Below are 22,624 nucleotides of genomic sequence, written 5' to 3'. Positions count from 1 at the left end.
TCTCCACCTGCATGTCTCATATATACTGGCCATATTCAGTTCTTTGGGTTGCTACTTGCCTCCCTAGGTTTTAAGTTCTCTGAGGGAGTGAACCAAGTCATATTAAAAACTTTTCTATGACTCCTTGTGCCCTTTATTCTTGGTATTTACTCTGCAAATATTTATTGAATGAATCAGCTTATTAACACAATAAAAGGCAGTTGTCATTTTCCCCAAGCACCCTTTCCTGTAATTCAGCTGCAGTGTTTGCTCCAGGCTGGGATCTGGAAACCAAGAATAAATTCAATGGGGATTATAAAAAGATTGACAAAAAAGATTTTACTGAGCGTCTCTGGAAGTTTTAGTGTTAAAAATAGAAGTCACATTTTCGGTCACTGTGGTCACACCTGTCCGGTTCAAAACCAGCTTTTGCAAAGAAAATGTTTAGCTGGTAATATGTACCAGATGTTACCATTTGGAGAAAAACACAATTAACTTGAATACTGTAAGGAGGGCAGAACCTTTACCGGAAGAATGTCCCTTCTCTAGTGCAGAGCTGGCTGGGGCACAGTCCTCGCATCCACAAGCCTCGTGATGCCAGCCCGCATCCTGCCAACAGAGCCCTCGTGCAGTCAGAAGGGCATTCCTTCTGCAAGTCGGCCTCATCCAAGATCAAGGAAGAGGCACCTTGATTTGCCTTTGACTGAAAACCAGTGACTCACTTTTAGCCATGATTAGGAGAAAGGTTCCACTAACAATTCAAGGTTTGCATAAGCTGCTAGGATCTAGCTCTGTTCATCCACGGTAGGCTAGCTCAGATGTGCCCTGATTAGCCTGGCTCCATCTCAGATCCTTTGGAAATAGTGTTGCTAGATTTAACGAACAAATAATCTAACAAAAACAACAACACAAGAAACAGGCTGCCAAACTAAATCAGAATTTCAAATAAACAGCAAATAATTTTTTAGTATAAGTTTGTCCCCAATATTGCATGGGACCTAACTTATACTAAAAAGTTATGCATTTATCTGCATCAAATTGAACTAGACATTCTGTATTTCACTTGGCAACCCTGTTTAGAAACCTTAAAACCAATCCTAGATGGGAGGGAGAAATGAGTTCTGTGATGGGGAATTAGGTGGTTCTTTTCCTTTTTTATTGAAACATAGTTGATGTACAACATTACATTAATTTCAGATATACTACATAGTGATTTGACATCTGCATATCTTATGAAACGATCACCATAAGTCCAGTAACCATCTGTCCCCGTGCAAAGTTTTTACCATATTATTAGCCATATTCCTTATACTGTACATTACATCGCTGTGGCTTATTCATTTTACACCTGGAGGTTTGTACCTCTTAATTTCCTTCACCCTTTTCAACCCCCCACCCCCGCAACTCCTTTCCCCTCCGGCAGCGGTTATTTTCATTGACGTTATTTTCCAGTAAAATCTCTGAACTGAGCTTTAACGTGAAAACAGATATACTGGTAAATCAAATAGTTAACCAGTTTTCGAGGAATGAGGAGGTAATAACTGCATTTGATGGGTGAAGCTGAATGAGCATAATTTAATCTTCCCTCGATGACTCAGAAGGTACCTCTGGACGTTGTAGGGCCTGAGATCATCCCTGCAAACTCTGATCAACACAGGAACACGCTGACCTGTGCAGAAGCCGCAGTTAATTAACTTCTGGTTAACGAAAAAGTCAACAGCGTTTGTGGTGTGTTCTCAGACAGCAAGGGCATTTTCACCAGTTTCCAGCTTTGCCAAAATGATGAAGCCTGCCTTGTCAAAATAATGAAAATGCTCCTTTGTCAATTACCTACAAAGTAGAACGGTTTGCTCCAATTTTGTTTTCCTTATCTCTCTATGTGGTGACCCACCATTGTATCCTCTGGTTATTCCAGGATTGCTGTATTTCTAAAAAATAATTTCTGAATGGAAAAATTGGTTTAAAACTTGTGGGCTCTGGAGACTTTGGATTCAAGTGATGTGTTCTCATGGTAACTTTTAATTCAACAGTTTCTTTTTAAAAAATCCTGATTGAGTTGAGGCTTGCCCACTCAAGCGGAAAGGGTAAAATTTTGCAATCCAGTCACTTGTTTATCGTAAGAAATGGATAAAACTGCAGTTCATTCATTCATTAAAAAAATAAGTGTATTGGGCACGTATTTTGTTCCAGGCACACAGGACACAATGGAAAAGAAGATAGACATGGCTCCTGCTTTCATGCATCTTCCAGACCCCCGGTGAACCTGCAGTCTTGTATTTCTTTCATTGGTCTCCACGGAGGGGACCATGGCCTCTAAAAGATGAAAATTATCTACTCTGGTAATTAAGAAGAAAACATGGAGGGCTTCCCTGGTGGCGCAGTGGTTGAGAGTCTGCCTGCCGATGCAGGGGACACGGGTTCGTGTCCTAGTCCGGGAAGATCCCACATGCCGCAGAGCGGCTAGGTCCGTGAGCCATGGCCGCTGAGCCTGCGTGTCCAGAGCCTGTGCTCCACAACGTGAGAGGCCACAACAGCGAGAGGCCTGCGTACCGCAAACAAACAAACAAACAAAAGCCCCAAAAAACAAACAAAAAAAAGAAGAAAACACTGATATCATTGTCTCATTAGGGGCTCTGTTTGCTGGGGCCTATTCTAGGTTCAATTTATTGAGTACCATAAACTGTTTAATTTACTGGGTACCATTTAGTGAGCATTTACTCTAAGCCAAGCGTTATAAAATCCTTTCACTTAAATCTTCATTACAGCTGAATCAAGGAGATGGAGATCTACTGACTGACAAGGAGATGGAGATAAGAGGGACTCAGGGTCTTGTCCATGGTCACTCATTCACTAAATGGACAGCCCAGAGCAAAGCCTGGATATGGCTGCACACCTTCTTTCTGTGTGACCATCGTTACGACACACTGGCCTCTCCCAAAACCTGCTTTGATCAGTTATTTGGCAGTTGTAGCGATCTTACTAGAAAGATCTTACTAGGAAGTGTCTAAAATATATTAGGGGTCGTGATTAAGACAGCAGCAGTATGCAAGTTGAAAAAAAATAGCTACTTAAAGTTAACTCTAAAATAGAATATGTGTGAAAATATCAAAACATGGTATTTTAGACCTCTGTTTAGATAACTAGGTCATTTAACTAGTTTTAAAAATCCAGTAAATTATTTGCCTTGTTTACCTGTGAAGACTCATACGCCTAGAATTACCTTTCAGGAAAGTCCTTGTGAAAATGAGAAAGCGCGGTTCAGGCTTAAACAAGGATTTTGTTTAATTAAAAGGAGAGTCAGAATTCACACTAACGCATTTGGAGTCTTTATGAAGTTTACTTCTTTTTTTCTGGTACAGTGACGTGAAATTAGGTGGGAGGAATGGACCAGAAATTTCCACCCTGCCCTCAGATGGCCTTGTTTCTATGAATTTATGGGTAGTCTCTCACATTTGTAATGCTCTTAAAATGACCTAGAACTTTCATGCAACTGCTGATCAAGAATAAAGCCAAGGTGGGACTCCCCTGGTGGCGCAGTGGTTAAGAATCTGTCTGCCAACGCAGGGGACACCTGGTCCAGGAAGATCCCACATGCCACGGAGCAGCTAAGCCCTTGTGCTACAACTACTGAGCCTGCGCTCTAGAGCCTGCGAGCCACAACTACTGAGCCTGCGTGCCGCAACTACTGAAGCCCGTGTGCCTAGAGCCTGTGCTCCGTAACAAGAGAAGCCACCGCAATGAGAATTCTGCTCACCACAATGAAGAGTAGCCCCCACTCGCTGCAGCTAGAGAAAGCCAGCGCACAGCAATGAAGACCCAATGCAGCCAAAAATAAATAAATTTAAAATAAAATTTAAAAAAAGGAATAAAGCCCTTTTCTCCCTCCAAGCCCTTCTCCACCCAATTCCTGCCTCCAAGGACTTGAACTTTGTAAATGTTTAGATCCTAAAACAATAAACAAGTCTGTCTCTAGGATGGAAATAAATAAAATTTGGGGAAGAAATCAAAAGTCAGTTTTCACTTTCCAAAACGAACTGTAAACAAATGTGTTTTTTTTTTTTTCTCCTTCATTAGCTCTTTGTCAAATTGCTTGTAATTTCATGGAAAACTGCCCAGGTGATCTTTTTTTTTCCTTCAAAAGTCAATAGTTTCCTTCTCTAAAAATAATTATACTTAAGAGGATAAAAATAAAAACAATAGTGTTGGCATTCATGCAATGAGAAGTTAAACGCCCTTAATATGTATACTAACGTTATATGAAAGATAGTTCGCAGATTTTTAAAAAAATAAATTTATTTATTTTTGGCTGCGTTGGGTCTTTGTTGCTGTGCTCGGGCTTTCTCTAGCTGCGAGATATGGGATCTTCCCAGACCAGGGCTCGAACCCCTGTCCCCTGCATTGGCAGGCGGATTCTTAACCACTGCACCACCAGGGAAGTCCCAGTTCTCAGATCTTTAAACGTTGTTCACTTTTAATTACTTTTTGGTGAATCAGTTACCGATTTTGTCTTTGAAGTTTTAAGCTTACTATGGAGGTTACACTATACTTTTTTCTTTTAATGAAAAATTTGCAGTGTATTTACTTAAATGGAAAGGAATTCTAACGTGACTGCTACTTACTTCAGAATACAGAGTGGTTGTACAAGAAGATCAACGGACAAGTAAGAGCAGTACTGGTCGCCACAGAAACACAGTGAGAATAACAGGACCTTCTTTTACTCCCTGCTCGGTACCTGCCTATCTTTTTAGCCACTTAATCGCCCAGTACCTCATCTTCGCCTCTCAAGTGGATATAATCCACCTACTTGTTCCAAATTTAACAGAGACTTTTAAAGTCCTTTTAATGTCAGAAGAAGCAAACTCAAAAATGAGAAATACTGACAAATTGATTTCTAATGTTAGCATATTCATTCAACAAAAGATAGACATATATTGAGCCAAAACCTAGGAGAAAGCTGTCAGGGCAGTTAAGTAAGTAAAAGGAGAAATTCTGGTAAATTAAACTCCTCCTGAACAGCTACAGCTGGTGAGGTCACCTCTAGACCTCAAAATTAAAAAGACAGGTAAGTCAGACAGAGAAAGGGAAATATTGTATGATATTGCTTATATGCAGGATCTAAAAAGAAATGATACAAATGAACGTATTTACAAAACAGAAACGGACTCACAGACTTAGAGAATGAACTTATGGTTACCGGCGGGGAAGGGTGGAGGGAAGAGAAAGTTAGGGAGTTTGGAATTGACATGTACATGCTGCTGTATTTAAAAAGGATAACCAACAAGGACCTACTGCATAGCACAGGGAACTCTCCTCACTGTTCAGTGGCAGGCTGGATGGGAGGGGAGTCTGGGGGAGAATGGATACATGTATATGTATGGCTGAGTTGCTTTGGCTGAAACTATCACAACATTGTTAACTGGATATACTCCAGTATAAAATAAAAAGTTAAAAAACAAAACAAAAACAAGTAAGATGCAGGGATATAATATATAGCACAGGAATATAACCAATCTTTTGTAATAACTTTAAATGGAGTATAATCTACAAAAATATCAAATCACTATGATGTACACCTCAAACTAACATTGTAAATCAACTATGTTTCAATTAAAAATATATATATGTAAATTAGAAGAAAAAGTAAAAAGACAAAGCAGGTGAAGAACATTTCACGCAACATTTATTGTAAATCTACTAAGTAGCAGTCAGCGTGCCGAGTACCGAGGAGACAGAGGATGACGGGGAAGGTACCTGCCTTCTTGGAGCTTTACCTGCCTTCCTGGAGCTTGCCGTCTAGCGGAAAAGCACCACTTAGTAAATACCCACCACACGTCAGGCTGTGTAAATGCTTCGTATCCACTAGCTGATCCGTTATCACAACAACCCTGTTTTCCAGGTGAGATAACTAAGGCTTTGAAAGGTCATAAAGTGCCCAAAGAAATAAGCCAGCGAGTAGTACAAGTAGGCTTTGAACTCACTTTTGTCTAAATCCAAAGCGTACGCTCTTAACTATCAAATGAAAATGACCGACCCCATTTACACCAAATGACTCTCCCAATATTTAAAAGTTTACATAAATCAAACCCAGGTGATCTTCAGTCTTACCTGTTATCTTGCAGCCATAGACTTCAAATCTCATAGATATGCCAGTTTCCCAAGTCACAGGTTTGATTCGGACAAATCGAGTTATCAGGGGTTTGGGGAAAACTCCAATCACAACATCTGTGGGGTTGGTGTTTCCCTGAAAGATCTAGATGGAAAAAGGAAGGGCCCTTTAATAGCAGACATTTTGGATTGTCTGAAAACAAATCCAGAAATATGTTTTCACCAGTGCTTGTCAAATTATTTACAATTTCCTCACTGTTTACCGTGGTTGAGGTAGTGTTAATAATTTGTCATGTTATTTTTCCAAATAATGGCAATCAGAAAGAATTGTGTCTAATATAGAATGTTGTCCTAATCATCTATTCAATTTTCTGAAAGGACAGAGCCTCCAAAGGTACTATTATAAGGATAGCATTTGTTGTAGAATACTATGCTATTATTTAAAAAAGTGGGAAAATTATTAACATTATCAGAAGGACTTACAGAATACTGTAGACAATTCTTGGGAACTCTCACTATTGTACTTTCCCAGGAACCCCTCAAAGGAGTGCTTTTTGAGTTCAATGTAGGGTCTGACTTTTTGAAAATTCTAGGTTATGTTCAGCAGTAGGTCAGGGAGCTTCCTCCCTTTTAACTTCATTTCTTGATGGAAGATCTTATCCCTGACATTTATGAAAGACTTTAATCTTTTTCAGTTATTGGTAAAATTATGTGTTAGCGGTCAAAATCAAAACTGAGTTATAAATGATATGTAATGGAGAATCAGTTTTCCCAGGGCTTCTGTTTCTAGTTTCAAAAATGAGTCATTTTATTCTAAGAAAGATGAGGCATGTAACTGCAGATGTAATGAGTGCCAGTCACGAACCGGTTTCCCACAAGTGTCTGTCGGAGGCACTCAGCCTGGGCATGGCGCCACGGCAGTGTCCTCCAGTGAGATCTCTGAGGAACGGGGACTGTCTGCCACGTGGAACCCTCCGGCACTCGACCAGTCTCAGATGGGACTGAAAGCCTCCACTCCCCTGGATTTTACTCCAGCTCTGGGTGGGGACAGCTGTGTAAAAGCACCATGTCTCAGTCACAGGCCTTGTGTAGCTAGAGCATCCCTGGGCCATCAGAGGTGCAGAGACTCCCACCCACCTTCCCAGATGAGTCCTAGGAGGAGGACCACGGTTCCCCTGGGAGAAGGGGCTTAGGAGAGTCAGCCTGGAGTTCTTACTTCATTTAGCCCATGAGGCCTGCTCCACGGGAGGTGGTCAAATGCTTTACCAAGTCGGCTGTTAGCCGGATCCCTCTCCTGAGATGATTTAATATCGAATTTATCCCAGCCTGTGACAGCCTTTAGATTTGTCTTACTTCAGCAAATCTCTCTCGGAAACAATCTGTGTGGAAGCATTTTTGTGTGACGATGAATAATGGGGACATGCCTGAAGGAGCAGAGCTTCCCAAACCAGTGTTTCAAGGGCCAATGGATCCACCTCAGGGAGGGACCACAGTCTGGTTCACCCTGAAGGCATTTTATATTTGCTGAAAACCAGGTAAGGACACACATGCCACCAACAGAAAGAGGGCTGCTGGAATGCTGGTGGTCGAAGGCCGCTGTTGCTGAGGTACAGAAGCCAACTCTCTCTGAGGAAAGCAGGGCAGGGGGTGTGCCTGAAAGGCCCCAAAGTAGTGAAAGGCAGGTGGGCAACGAGAGCTGGACTCTGGGTGGATGTGGGGATTTCATTCGGGTTCAGTGAAAGGGTGCATACACATGCCAGGTCTTTGCTGACCCTTTATTCTTTCTGCCTCCTACTCTGGAAGGCCCTCTGTGTGCCAAGGTGACCCAGATCATGGACCAAGAGTGAGCTGTGTGCATGTCAGATGCCCCTATGGCCCTTGTGTGCTCCCACACCCATATCCGGGCCACGCGGACAACTGCGGACCATGGCTGAGAAGCCGTGTCTTGGAGAGACAGTGCTCATTGATTAAAGAGACGGCCTGAAAGCTGGGGTCAGCCCTCCCTACTCTCTCCGGGTTCTTCTGTATGTTGGTGTGTCCTTGGCATTAGCGTTTTTTCGTTTGTTTGAAACTAAAGCATGCCTTCAAAAAACGACTCCAAAACAAGAATAAGTCATTACACTCAGGGTCAAAATTTACTCACTAGATCTCCACCAATGATGACTATGAGGGTTTTCCTTCCCCAGATGGAGGATCTATTCCACATCCTCTAGGGCTAGACAGCGGCCTTGAGCTGGTCTGTTCACAGGGCAGCTGCATCCCTATGTCTTCGGCCTTCCTGCCTGCCCTAAGGGACAGCGAGGGCTTTGCAGCTAATCAAAGCGTATTTATAGGCCTCTCACTTCACACCCAGGAGGCTTTTCTCAGTTTCAGACCCAGAAGGAGAAAATCAAGGCCAGGGATGCCCCAGATGGAGACAAGGACATGTTAATTGGTCTCTTCCCAAACCCAGGATTCCAGGTTACCTGGATCTTTGCTACTATCCTCACCAATTCTGTGCATTTCACTCGGCCTCCAGGGCAAGCTTTTAATTTTGGGGAAACAGCAAGCATGAGTTCTCCAAAATCTTTTGATTAGTAAATCAGAGCAAGCATAACTTCAAATAAACAGCAGGCTGAGAAAAACATCTCAGTTCCAAATAATTCAGAGCAGAGTGCCCGGGGCGCAGGGCATGGTGTGGCCTCCTCGACAGGAAAGTAGCAAGCAGGTGGCGTGTGGCTCATGGGATCTGAGGGAACACCTGTAGTTCTGTTCATTCGTACAGAAGCAGCCAAACACACTTGTAAATTAGCTTGTGAGCCACAGAGGGTAGATAAAAAGGAGTCTTCTAAAACCAGCCCATTACAGAGAGGAAGAAAGGATCAATCTATGAAAGAGAATGAGGAAACACAGGCAGAAAGACAAAACAAAACAACTCCAGAGGTTCTAAGAGGATGGTGTTTATCCTGTGCATAGTCTCTGTCCCCGTGGGAGGTTTAAAGTGATTCTTGAGTTTGACTTAATTTGGCCGGTATTGACTTTTCTTGGAAACATCCATATAATTTCCTTTTGGCTTCTGGATCTGGGAACATGAGACCCCTTGGTCAGATTTAAACCTCTAATTGCACTTTTCATTTTAAATCAATTCGAAAATAAACCAGGCAAGACAGCAAGCTCCCAAACAAACAAGTGAAAATTGATCATCCACTTCAAAGACCCGATTGCTGGGGGAGGTGGAAGGGAAACTTACAACAGGTTTATTTCCTTCTTTTATGGTGATCCAGTCTTCCCCGTTGGAGCTAATGTCTATTCTGTATGTCTTGACATAGTATTTCTTCTTGGTTTCCTTTGAAATAGCTCCCTGTGTCCCGACAGCAGTGACAAAGCGCAGAAGGCCCAGGTCTACCTACAAGACAACACCAGACTTGTCAGTTGCCCATCCTTGTACCTCCGGAATGTGGAGCATTTTTTCCTGTGGGTACCATGGTGTAGTTTTCATCCACCTGGGATCAGGAGACCCTAATTCCATCGGCATCAACAACCCCAAGAAAGCCTCCAATATGATAAGACAGCAGCTGCCCTAGGTTGGCAATGGCCAAAAAAGAGACCTTTCTCATCGTTGCCACCAAGATTGCTTGATCCTTGGTACAAAAGAGAAAACTGGGTTCAACATCATGTTACTGTATTTTCTAAGAGATTCACAATACTTTCTAAACAGCACGTTAATAGATGTCATTTTACAAATAGAAAATCAAGACAAACAAGATAAGCTCACATACTGGATACGGAGAGGCCTGGACTAGAACTTGAGTCTAACATGATCCCACTTCCCATCCCTCTGCAGCATCCTACCTCCTTCCAAACAGAATGTGGATCAGAACGATCCTGACTCTGAAAGCACTTGTGTGTACTGCGGGTTGAGAAATGGGCCATAGACTTGTAATCTGGAATGGAGTCGAGGGAAGGAGGGCAAAGTTAGGATTTTTGATCCATCTAAATTTCTTCCTTTGCCGTATCTCTCCTTGTAGTTCAGCTTGAGAGGCAGGAGGATTCCCAGGCATCAATCCGGGAAGGAACGATGCCTCTGTGGGACAACAGCTAGGACTTAACAAGCTTCCACTGGTGAGTTTCCAGGGGAGACGTTCTTCAGCCCAATGGCCTTACCTTCATCCCTCACTAGACTTTCTCACACCCCTGATGGCTGGGCCACCTGGAGGGCACCACAGTAGTGATGACCAGAGGGTGACCAAAGCCCGAGGTCCCTGATTGCATCCCAGAGGTCTGCAGTGGCTTGAGTTGTTCCCATGGCCCTGTGATGTGAATGGGAAGGACAGAGATCAGGCCCTCAAGGTTCCAGTACCGGCTCTGCCTTGAGTTTGCTCTATAGGGCCTCTGACAAGTCACTTCATCTTTAGGCTTCTAGTTCTTCATTTGTAAAATGAACGAGTTGGACCAGATAACCCGGAAGACCCCTTCCCTCTCCGACTTCCTAGGACTCCATGCTTTCAGAAAAGTGAAATAGGTATTTTTTCTTTAACTTTCCTTATTTCCATTGTTAATAACCAAGAATCATCTTAAAACAAAAATCATTACCAGTTTCTCTATATTAGAAATATTTTCCTTTTATGAATACATTTGATTATTCCTATAAAATTGTTTTCCTCTACTATGTCCTCTATTTATTGGATTTCTGTATAATACAGAGATTTTAAAGAAATGAAGCACAAATATTTGGCAAATATTTTGTAAAGGACACAAAAAGTAATTGCACGTTACAACTGATTAAGAGTAACACGATATTTCAACCGTATATTATATTCACTAGTAAGAGGCTGTTTTCCCTGAAAACGGCAACAAAAGCCAAAAAACAAAACCCCCCCAAAAGCCCTAAGCACACCACTGCCCCCCCAACCACAACTTCTGAATCCTGCTTTCCAGTTGCTACATGACAACCCAATTTTCTGAAAACAATATTTCAATTAACCCTTTAGTGCCCATGGGTCATGAACAGCTAGCTAAAGAATTTCCATTTTATGTACAGCCTGCCTTGTGAAGAATGGCTATTGTCTTCCACGAATTGCTTTTTCCTGAAGGCCCTTGGAGTAGTTAAATCAACAGGTTGCCAATTCCTTCAAAACTGAACCAAGACTTACATCCAGGAAAAACAGCAATGTCCCTGTCACAGAGAAGCCAACTTGAACTTAACACAATTTAACAATAGGAGATTTCATCTAGAAAGGAAGGGGATACCATTCAATGTAAAACAATCTTTATTTCATTTTCCTGAATTTTAAGATGTAAAGTCTAGGCTATAAACGCTTTCACCAGATTTAAAAGAAAAAAGAGCAAGCCTTTAATAGCAATAAATATTTTAAGATAATAATGGTGGATGTTCTAAATCTTAATTTAACAAGTATTTGTCCAACGTATTTTATCAAGTGCCTATACTTTTTAACTGGAATTTGCACTTATTCCAAAAGTGAATACTGGTACTTTGTATGAATTTGTGTACAAATTTCAAAAAACGGAGGCAGTCCACGTTTCCCAGATTTCGCCAACAAAAATGCAAGCTATTCAGTTAAACTTGAATTTCAGATAAACAACAAATGTTTTTAGTATAAGTATGTCCCATGCGATATTTGGGACATACTAACAACAGGTTCATTGCTTACTTGAAATTCAAATTTAACTGGGTGTTCTTTTCTCGATGTTATCTGGCAAGCCCAAACCTAACTCTATTCTGGACAAATAACCAGATGATTTCAGGTTGCTGCAAAAACTCTGATTTCCTAATGCTGCAACTTGAAAGTTAATAGGTACTCTAGACATGGCTGCACGGAACTTTTTCAACTGTTTTCAGATGCTCTCAGACACTTAGTGCTTTGCTGACTGTCCACTGAGTCATGCCCTCATGCCTAATACCGAATCCACTTTCAACCTGAAGGGTCCTTAAAACCTTGACATCCAAGGGGGCATGAAGTAGAGCTGTGCAAATAAACTCTTCCTGTCAAACCTACAAATGGCTCTTCAGTTTGGAAATGCTTAAATTCCCACGAGTGTATAGGCAGCTTAGGCTGATTGGAAATAACTCTAGAACTTCATTCCCTGGCTGTACTTCTTCTATTTTTAAAATTTTGTTCTCAGGGTAAGATTTAGTTACTAGGTAAGAAAGAAGTTAACTGGTGGTCAACTAGAAGAATCCTAGGCACTAGAAACAACTGACTTGAAAGGAAGGAGCCAGTGACTGAAATTAACCGGGTGCCAACACATGAAACGACATGAAAACACATGAAAGTCCCAGACTGAAAGGCCCCAAAGCATACGTATGAATCACTCGTAAAGAAGAAAAGGTATTTTCTTTTCTCAACAGCAATGAAATGCATTCACAACCTCCCCTTGTAATTGCATAAGGTTTCCTGTTGTGCTTTAAAGCTGCAGATTCTCCTGCTCACTGTGCTGGGAATACCTGAAATTTCATTTCATTTTTCTTCCTAACGTTACTACCACTGGGTTTAGAAAGGATGAATGACAACCTCACCAAATGATTAGGACTGGGACTTGAACGACTGCAATTAAAAGTGAATGGCGGGCTTCCCTGGTGGCGCAGTGGTTGAGAGTCCGCCTGCCGATGCAGGGGATGCGGGTTCGTATCCCGGTCCGGGAAGATCCCACATGCTGCGGAGCGGCTGGGCCCGTGAGCCACGGCCGCTGAGCCTGCGCGTCCGGAGCCTGTGCTCCGCAACGGGAGAGGCCACAACAGTGAGAGGCCCATGTACCGCAAAGAAAAACGATACAAAAAACTGAATGGTACCCAGAACTCTACCAAGACACAGACCAGCACTGTGGAGACGCTCACTGGCAATACCACAGAGGTTCTTTTAAGTCCTTTCTCCCTGGGGACCTTTGTGGAATGCCCTAACAGAGACCCTCAGCGCCTGAGAGAGTTTGGGAGGAGATAGATAACTCTCAGCCTCAGAAGCACACAACTGCTCACACCACAGGTATCTGTCAGGAGACCCAGAGGGACTTAACACCTGGGTGTTTATACCTTTCTCAGGGCTGAAGCCATCTCTGCTAATCATGACATTGGCCTCGATCTACCTGCTGTTTTAGTCTCACCTGCTGCATCTACCTCCCTCCAACCGTATCTTCCAGCCGCGTAAAGTATTTATTCTTCCTAACACAAGATATGACTTTTCTGTCTTTGTGCCTTCACATGTAAAGTTTTGTCAACTTAAAAGAACATTTTCCTCTTTTTTTTGACTGCAAATGACTATTTCCTCTTTTTGGTCTGATGGGCAGAATAAGGCACTTCTGACTCCAAGATGTTTAGTGCAAAGCTCAGGTCTCCATCTGTCAATTCATCATATTGTGTTTTTCCTCTACTTCCATCCAGACTTTTATGATTTCTTTTAAGGAATATCTGCTTTTCTATATAGAAAAGTGATAGATGTCTATTGAAAATTCATAAGATGCAGAAGAGATTAAAGGAGAAATTAAAATCTTCAGAAGACCACCAATAGGAAATAAAGGCTGATAATAGCCTTCCAGAGTTCTATTTCCTTATGCAAAATATATGTAACCATCATGTGTATGTTTTGTTATTGTAAAAATGAGGTCGTACTACCTCTATGTTCGATATCCTGCTTTTCGTTTAGTTTTATGGATATATTTCCATGCCAAAAGTATTTTTCTACATCATCAATTTCAATGGCTGCATGGTATTCTATGGCCTGACTGTAGCGGCATCTATTTAATCAGTCGGCCGCCTGTGAACACTTCTACTCACCTTGACTGGTGGACACTTAGTACTGCGTTTCCACTAAGTTCTGTATTAAGTGGTGAGGATACAAAGAGCAGCAAGAATGGGAGACACAAACGCAAGATTACAGGATGGGGCAATGCCCGGGGGAAGGAGAGGTAGGGGGATTGGACACATCTCACAGCTGACTTTGATGAAAGATACACAGTAAGGGCTCACAAGTGGATAAAAAGGGAAAGGCTGTTCTAGGGAGAAGGGGGAACAGGAAGGGCAGAGGCAATGGGGAGGAAATGAATGAATGAAATAACATCACTAGACAACCTACCACGTTTCCCTCACCGCTATAGACACTATTTGTCAAGAAATGGATTGATCTCTAAAGACTACTGTGCTCTGCTCATTCGGAAGCCAAAATAATCAGTTGTCACGACCGCCACTCAAAATCCGGCCATCCTCTTGGTGGGTTAGCTTTCTGAATCTGATGAGCTCTCACCAACCTCACATCCAGTAGACAAGATTGGCGACCCAAGACAGGCAGCTGGAGAGACAAAGACACAACCCCGAGCAGTTCTACATAATGGCAGCCCTCCGTGTTTTGGAGGGTTCATCATCCTAAACAATATTTCCCTTCTTCTCCTAAAAATTCAGACACACATGGGGCTTCCCTGGTGGCGCAGTGGTTGAGAGTCCGCCTGCCGATGCAGGGGACGCGGGTTCGTGTCCTAGTCCGGGAAGATCCCACATGCCGCGGAGCGGCTAGGTCTGTGAGCCATGGCCGCTGAGCCTGCGCGTCCAGAGCCTGAGCTCCGCAGCGGTAGAGGCCACATGTTTTCCCTAAATCCAATCAGCTCTGCTCCCATCACTATTTTCTTATTTTGAAAGAATGTCATTCATTATTTCACAGCTGCTTTATTTTTAATTGGAAGATGGGTGTGATTTCACATCTGAGTTTGATGTACTTTCTGTTTAACATTAAGGGTGATGGCGATGGGTTGGGAGGATGTCGGGGGGCGGGGGCTAGCACAGAGCTGAACGTCAACTGCATTCACTGAAACTGTGGAACGTTTCACTCCGTGTGCGTGACAAACATAAACATCTGGTACTTATCTGATGGTCTGTAGGCAATTTGACGGAAGTTTACCAAACTCCTTTTGAGTTCAAGTGGCCACTCTGAGTTAGCTTATCACTGTTAGCAGAAGTGACCCCATACGACATCCTGTTTCCAATATAAATATAAAAGCCTAACACTGCTGGTAGAATGTCTACCTACATCTTATCTTCACTGTGCTCCCCACACAAAGAGAAGACATAGCTAGACATCAGGCACAGAGGAGGAAAGCGCAACTTTCATCCCGGGTGGGGAGAGGCACACCAGTAGAAGAAAACAGCTGTCTTCATCCCCTTCTGGGGGGCAGGGGATGGTGTCCTACAGCTCCTGTGGAGTGAACTGTCCACCTCCAACTCCCTCTTCGTTGTAAGATGTCTACAGGTATTAACCTACATGCACTTTATGGCCATGGCATTGTCTTAGTAATGACAGGAAACACAATCCCCAGATAAACAGAAGCCAGGAGAGAGACACATTTTACTGGGACTCGCTTGAGGACAAAGGGCACGTTTTAGCATCGTGCAGTACATCATGAAGCAAACCTCTGCAAACTGCTGGTTAAATACCAGCATACAGCCTCCCAGCCATGAAATAGATATCATCGCTTCCTATAATAATACATAACCAGCTATTGGTAATGTCGTAATGTGGAAAGTCTCATTTCTAAAATGAAAAGTCTGTCTTGCTCAATAAAATACTGTCCATGGAGCGAGCATTGACAAGGGAGTGTTTCCAGGCTTTTAACATTCCCAAGACAGGTCAGTACAAGAGCCTGAAAAAATAAAGGACAAAGAACTGGAGTCTGATTAAAAACAGGAAAAATACTTTCTTGGTGGGGGGAGGTGAAGTGTGTCGGATTCTTTTTAGAGCATCTCTGATGACTCAAAGAACTGTTTAATTCATCACTAGACACTACAAGCTAAAGAAAATATTTTTAAGCAATTGTCTCATTTCCTTAGATAACACACGTGCTTTCTGATAACGCCTAAGCATCTGAACATCGGTGCTGTTCCAGGATCTGGGGGCTTAATTCACAGCACCTGATCATGTTCCTTGACTAAGGATCTTGGACTTTTTATAGTTGCCAGTAGGAATACAACCATTTTATAGTTGGTGACATAATTCTCTCTTTATGTATTTTTCATGATTACTGTATTACATAGAAAAAACACTGATGGCTAAAATTACTCTTATATATAGAAAATTCATAAGGCAACCCCTATGTGTCAGACATTTTATTAAGGGCTAAATTTATATACATTATCTTTTCAACTCTTAACAATCATACAAGGAACTGAGGAACAAAGTGATGTGTGAACCTTGCTCAGAGTCACGTAACTTGTCAGTGATTAAGCCAGGACTTACCCCAGATCAGACTGGTGGCCCACGTATATGCCACTACACCCATGCGCTTCCTCAATTCCTATCTTAAAAAGCACAATTATCAAAAGGTAATTTAGAATTTCTTAGTGAACAAAAATTAAATCTTAAGAGTTATTCTTTCTGGAAATTACATATTTGTATAATTATCGAGAATATGAAACCATTTATGATTACTTTGACTCCGTTTAACGTTTACACTGACTACTGGAAAGCCAAATTTTGCAAATGAGTCACTCATGCTGTTGAAAAACAAGACAGTGGTGACAGATCATTTTTAGCAAAAGATAATGAGAAAAGATCTAAAAATTCTGGTAAAGAATACAAATATCCAAGAGCAAGAAAAGTGCAGTGCAGGGAGAACCTCACCAATTTTCTCTTCTCATCTTAATTGCTTGAATTAATTTTTTTTTTTCCATAAAGGAAAGCATTTTCCTGGGTGGAAGCAAACTACTGGTTGCAACAAAGCCTGTGCTGATAGTAAAACAATCCCAAGTGAATGAACTGATGAATTTTCCTTTCCGAAGACGTGAGTCAACCAGCTGGAATAACGCTAGATAAGGCTGTACAGCCCAGATGCAGCGCAAAGCCTGGCTTCCCCGATGCCGCTGTACTTCGCGCAAAAGAACAAGGAAAGCACAAGACAAATGAAGTCCTCAGACAAGGGCTGACCTCCGTCTCCTTTGGCTGATAAAGGAGATTATGCTGTGGGGCTCCACTGCCTTTGGATGTTGGCATATCCTTTCATTCTCACATTAATTTTTTTTGGCATAAACCAGGAGCAACAAATTAAAGAAATATTTAATTCTGATATGTTCTTGGAACTGGAGTGCCATGTGGTTCTTTCTGAAGAGTAAGATCTCTTGAAGTTTTTAGAACGGGCAAATGGCATCGGCAGGAGGAAAGGAAAGGGACTCCGTACTGCAGGTTAATACCAGCATCTCAACTAGAGACATTTCCAGAACCCAGCTACCCAAATCACTCCCACGTGGAAACCACGAAGATGGAACTTGAAGAGGAGGACACTGTTCTGGGAGGAGAGCACGGCGGGTCCACATCTCCTCAGGGTGTCTGATGCAGCATTTCAAAGACCTTTGAGAGCAGGGCAACAGGACTGTGAGACCCACTGGAAAACGCTCAGCTTCACTGATGACATCAATTTAAGAGAAATATGGGAGGGGTCTTCACATATTCTATGCAAAATCTGAGGGCTTCTTTTTCCCTTCTATATTTTCTAGAACAGATACAATTGTGTTCAGAGAAAACAAATATTCCATTTGAGTTCCTCTCTTACTCAATAAACCTGTAAAATCTGGACACCGGGACACAATGTATTCTGATAACAAAGGAGGAGAAAATGAGATCGTATGGGGGTTCCTATAGACTCTGCGATACAAGTAATCAGCATCAAAGACAATTGGAAAGTTCTATGTAGAGTTAAAGAGAAAGGCTGACCGAATGCCTAGGCTTTGGCAAAGATTGTTGTACATTTTTAAGACATACGCCAACCTGAAAACTCTGTTTTTCTTTAAAATGAAGAAGCTTCATTACTTCAACACCATGTTCACTTGCAGATGGGGACCTCAGAAACTTTAATAGCTCAGTCAGGAGGATGACACTTAGATGGTCCCCTCTTCCAACTTAGGTACTTAGGAGTTCTTACTGCGTGGTAAAAGATTCAGGGACTTAATATTTTTATTAACATTTTTTGAATACTTATTTGTAAGTTACACTAAATTGAAAACCTGAGCCTAATACTTTGATCTGGAAAGAGGATAAGTACTCAGAACAGAACAAATGTAATCCCTAGAAACTTGGTTAAGAATTTAACCTACAAACTCTGTAGTAAAAATCGCATAGTGGAAATGTCTTAAGAAAGAAAAATAAATATGCTACAGTTTTTAAAAAAATTGTAACCAGCCTCAGATATGCATAAACATGATGTAGATCTAGTCAAATGCCTATAGGACCATCGTACCATGGGCTCTTGCTAGAAGATTCAGTCAGCAAAGATTTAGCAAGCATCTCCTGCATGGAGGACACAGGCTGGCTTAGGCTCTTCTGCTATAACTCTTGGTTCCATCCATTAACTGTTTATTGTAATACTCATGAAAACTAGGGGAGCATTCTCCTAGTTAGAAGGCTTAATGGGCAGGAATTGCTCCGCATTGATCAACATCCTGTGAGATCAAGCAGACTGTGTGAACGGATCTCTGCTTCTGATGTCTGTCTCTGCTAAAACAAAGGGGGCGCAGTAATGGAAGAATGACTAAAGGGTGGTCTGGATGACAACTATTTTAAAACGTAACAGAAGAATTTATGACCTCCACACATAATTTCAGTAGGACTGTATTATGCAGATAAAGCATTTATTATTCTTGCTTTTATGATTAAAAACATTTCAGGCAAACTATAAACCGATGCACGGAGCCAGGGTGCATGCCCACACGGATGTGTCTTAAAGCCCAATAATGGTGCTTCACGCATTGTAGACACTTAAACTGAAAGTGTGAAATTAAAGTAAACCGAAGGATGCCAAGGGTTCAGACAAAACCATTTAATCCATTAAATTCAATAGATATATATGGTATGCCAGGCTCGGGAAGGAAGCAGGCCTATGCAGAAAAAAATGATAATACCAGACTGAAAATAAGAAGTGCCACCGTGCCCACAGATGAGGCGTTGTGAGCTTCAGAAGACGATTACATGCACAAGGGGAAAGGTCAGGCTTTATGGAAAAGAGGTCATTTGAATCATTCAAACTGGACCTCATAGGATAGGATAAGATTTTGGCTGTGGAAGGGGTCAGGGTTGATGAGTTAAAGGCACAAGGAACAGGAAAAAAAATCCCAGCCAATTTCCTGCATTTCAAAATATCTGATATGATGAACATTCTCCTTCTGTCTAGTATCTCTTGGCAAAAGTCCTTTAGAGAGCAGGGAAAAGTGCCCTCCCCACCCCTAGCCCCCAACACACACCCTGCTTTGCAGAGGCCTTCATGGGATCCATGGGTCCAGGCCAGGAAGTGCCGGGCTGGTGACAGACAGATCATGCAATCTTATTTGTAATTAAACTTTCAGCTCATGACCATGCACTGCACTGCTGAGCTAATTCTGCTAAAATGTGTGCTTTCACAGCCTCTGGGAATCCAAGCATTCCTGGGAATAAGACCTAACCCTCAGTCTGCATGAGCCAGATGCCTCTCTCCTGAGTCTCAGGGCACACTGTCCAGCCCTATCCTCCATTTATATCTACGTTTGAAAGAAAACATCTCAATGAAATAGCATCGAAACTGCGTGTTTTCTTGAGAAGTCCACACTGCTGTCAAAATCACACTGTTTGCTCCTCAAACAATTAAAGAGAGGGCCGTGAGTTGAGATCACGAGCTTCCGGTGGTGGGTATTTCCGTGTCTAATATCCCTTGCACTGTGGAGGGAAGCTGGTGGCTGGAGATTCTTCTTTTATCACACAAATAAGTGCTAGATACTTGGGTGCAAGAGAGGGAAGGTTAACAGATTCCTGCCCTCTCGTCAGTGAGGGAAAAAGTCGAGTAAACAATAAATCTCAATATAGAGGGAACTGGCTGCATTAAATATCCTCAATGAGCTCTAGGGCTACAGGGAAAAATACTTGGGTGATGCAGGCAGCACACGGTGGAAGCACAGGCCCCAGGAGCACCTCTGTGGCTTTGATATTAAAGAACGACCTGGAGTATGTTTAGCAAATTAATTAGCCATTCCAAGCCGTGGTCTCCTCTTCTCTCCAACAAAAATACCAATGCATAGCCCATTTAGTTATTTTTCCTGGTTTTATGAGAGTCATAATGATGCATTGGTACACACATTAAACATAAGAATGTGACCCTAATATTTTTTCCCTTAGTCATTTGGGTAATTGGAGTGTGTGTGTGTGTGTGTGTGTGTGTGTGTGTGTGGTTTTGCCTGTAGTAGCTAGATTGTCGTAACTTGTTTGAAAGAGGGACAGAGCCCTCTTTAACTTTAAATTCACCTAGCCCGACCTGCAGCATCTCATCCTTAGCAAACGCTCAATACACATTTGCCGAGTTTAAATTCAACACTCTGTCAGTTCAGCGTTGCTGGCAAGACCTGAAACTCCTTTTTTCCAGATAAAGCCAGCTACCCATTGTTAAGCCAATGTTAGCATTTGGGCAACAAACTTGTAGTCTTTTTTTTATTTTTATTTTTTTGCGGTACGCGGGTCTCTCACTGCTGTGGCCTCTCCCGTTGCGGAGCACAGGCTCCGGACGCGCAGGCTCAGCGGCCATGGCTCACGGTCCTAGCCGCTCCGCAGCACGTGGGATCCTCCCGGACCGGGGCACGAACCCGTGTCCCCTGCATCGGCAGGCGGACTCTCAACCACTGCGCCACCAGGGAAGCCCCAAACTTGTACTCTTAATTGAGGAATATGACTATTCTTATCTTGGTGTTTAAACTGCAAATATTAAAACTACTCAAAATTTCCAGTCCTTTGAAAAGTTCACCACTTACAGGGAAGGTCTGCTGGATGATGAGTTTTGTTGGCCAGGTCCACGCCACGTGAAGGATTCTTTTTTATTTATTTCTCAAAAGACCTCTCACTAACTTACGAAGCGTCCCTCCTCCCAGAAGTTACCTCAAAGGGCAGCAAGGCTTAAATCATTTTTTCGCCGTATCTATCATGCTCTCCAACCTCTTCTCAATCTTTTTGTTTTAGAGCCAACTTATTTGGGATCATGACGTCCACAGGATATTTATGGATTGGCTGTATCTGGTATCTTAGACTTTTCTCAGACCACTTCTGTATTTTTGAAAAATTAGCAACATCAATATTTCACTGTCTAACTATAGGTCTCCAAGTTTTCACCTAATTAACATATGATCCTCATACGATGCTAGAATTGTAGCTTTGTGTGGCTGGGAATTGAGTGCAGGTTTCAGGCCTTTTGTGATCTTTGTGTTTGTCTCACGGTCTCTGAGAAGCAGCCCAGTAGGAGAAGCAGTAATACTAATTCTGCATTGAGGACAGGCAACATAACACCTTTCCAAGGTGCAATGACCTCAGTTATGGACACATACATCTTTCCATCTATCAGCAGTTTAAAGAGATTTTTAAACCTGAAAGACCAAGAAAATATTAAACAGGTACAGGTAAGGTCTATTTCTGTTTCAAAAGCTGTTGTTCTATGCTCCCCATAAAGTTTTATTATCTGCAGTACTGGGGAGACTTCTAAATGACTCAAGATCAACACACATCTGTACTCAGACAGCATCTGTCTATTTCAGCACCAACAAAATGGCTTGTTTATTATTAGTTTTGCAGTAAGTCACGCCTTTAATTTTTCTCCCTCCTTCTAAAAGCTTGGTTTCAAAAACAAACACAAGGATGAGTTTCTAGAAACTAAAGACTTGCAGATGGGGGCAATGGTCTAAATCAGGCTCTTGGCCTATAAACTTTGACAGCATCCTTTTACATTGACTTTCCATGTATTTCTCAGGGATCTACATGGGCCTCTCAGGTTAATGAGAGTTTCATGTGTTGATGGGGAATCTGGACGTGCAGGTGTCCAAGAAAACCCCTCTACTTGGCGTTAAAAATCCTGCAAGGAGCTGACGGGATTACTGAGATTAAAGTCGGTCACCCACCAAAAGTTATAACAAACACTGCCCCGGAGACAAGGGAGAAGACAAAGAACAGGCTGCCTAGGTACGGTTGGTTGTCAGAAATTGTGTGTAAACAGTGGGTCTCTGAAGGGATGCCAATCATTCCTGAGAACAGATGAGATGAACTTCATAATTTAATATATTTGGTCAAGTGTATTTTCCTTGTTTGGAAGCTTACCATTCAGTCAGGAAGTGTCTACTGATTTTTTTGTTTTTTGAAGATGACTTATAAAGGAGGTGGAAGAGCGCTTGAAATAATGCATTTTCAAAGAATTACTCTCTAGAAGAATCATCCGTAATTACCATTCACAATGGATGTTCTATAGTTTCGGACTGAGCAGAGGCCAGCCCGTGGCAGGAAAAGGGCTGTAAAGTTGGAAACTGCATGGATGGAGGTGGGTAACCAAGGTGAGGAAGGGGGAAATGTTTTGTGCTCTGAAGACACACTGTTTTGCCATCCAAATGTTGTCAGGGAACAGAACTGCAAATTCTTTTAATGCTCTGAAAGAAAAAATCTGTCTATAGTAATTTCATGCATTTCAACCCAGGTCACACAATGGGAAAAATGCATCTGCACGTCTACTTTCAAAGCACAGGAGAACAAGCACAGATGTTCCACGAAACATATCATGCTCTTCCTCCCCTATCCCT

At 42.2% G+C, this 22,624-nt stretch overlaps 1 protein-coding gene across 4 annotated transcripts in view; it reads right to left on the bottom strand.

Annotated features, from left to right (window-relative positions):
• NRP1 (neuropilin 1) overlaps window positions 1-22,624 on the bottom strand; it is a 137,405-nt gene that overhangs the window by 33,539 nt on the left and 81,242 nt on the right. For all 4 annotated transcript variants that reach the window (XM_065872801.1, XM_065872802.1, XM_065872803.1 and 1 more), the window contains exons 7-8: window positions 9,314-9,469; window positions 6,085-6,229 (exon numbers count right to left, since the gene is read on the bottom strand). In XM_065872801.1, the coding sequence (XP_065728873.1) occupies window positions 6,085-6,229; window positions 9,314-9,469 (301 nt within the window). The remainder of the gene's footprint in view (window positions 1-6,084; window positions 6,230-9,313; window positions 9,470-22,624) is intronic.

Source organism: Phocoena phocoena, chromosome 2 (assembly GCF_963924675.1).
Source record: "Phocoena phocoena chromosome 2, mPhoPho1.1, whole genome shotgun sequence".
Taxonomy (NCBI): Eukaryota; Metazoa; Chordata; class Mammalia; order Artiodactyla; family Phocoenidae; genus Phocoena; species Phocoena phocoena.
Note: the sequence above shows the minus strand (reverse complement) of the source record. Positions and strands in the feature narration are given on the sequence as shown.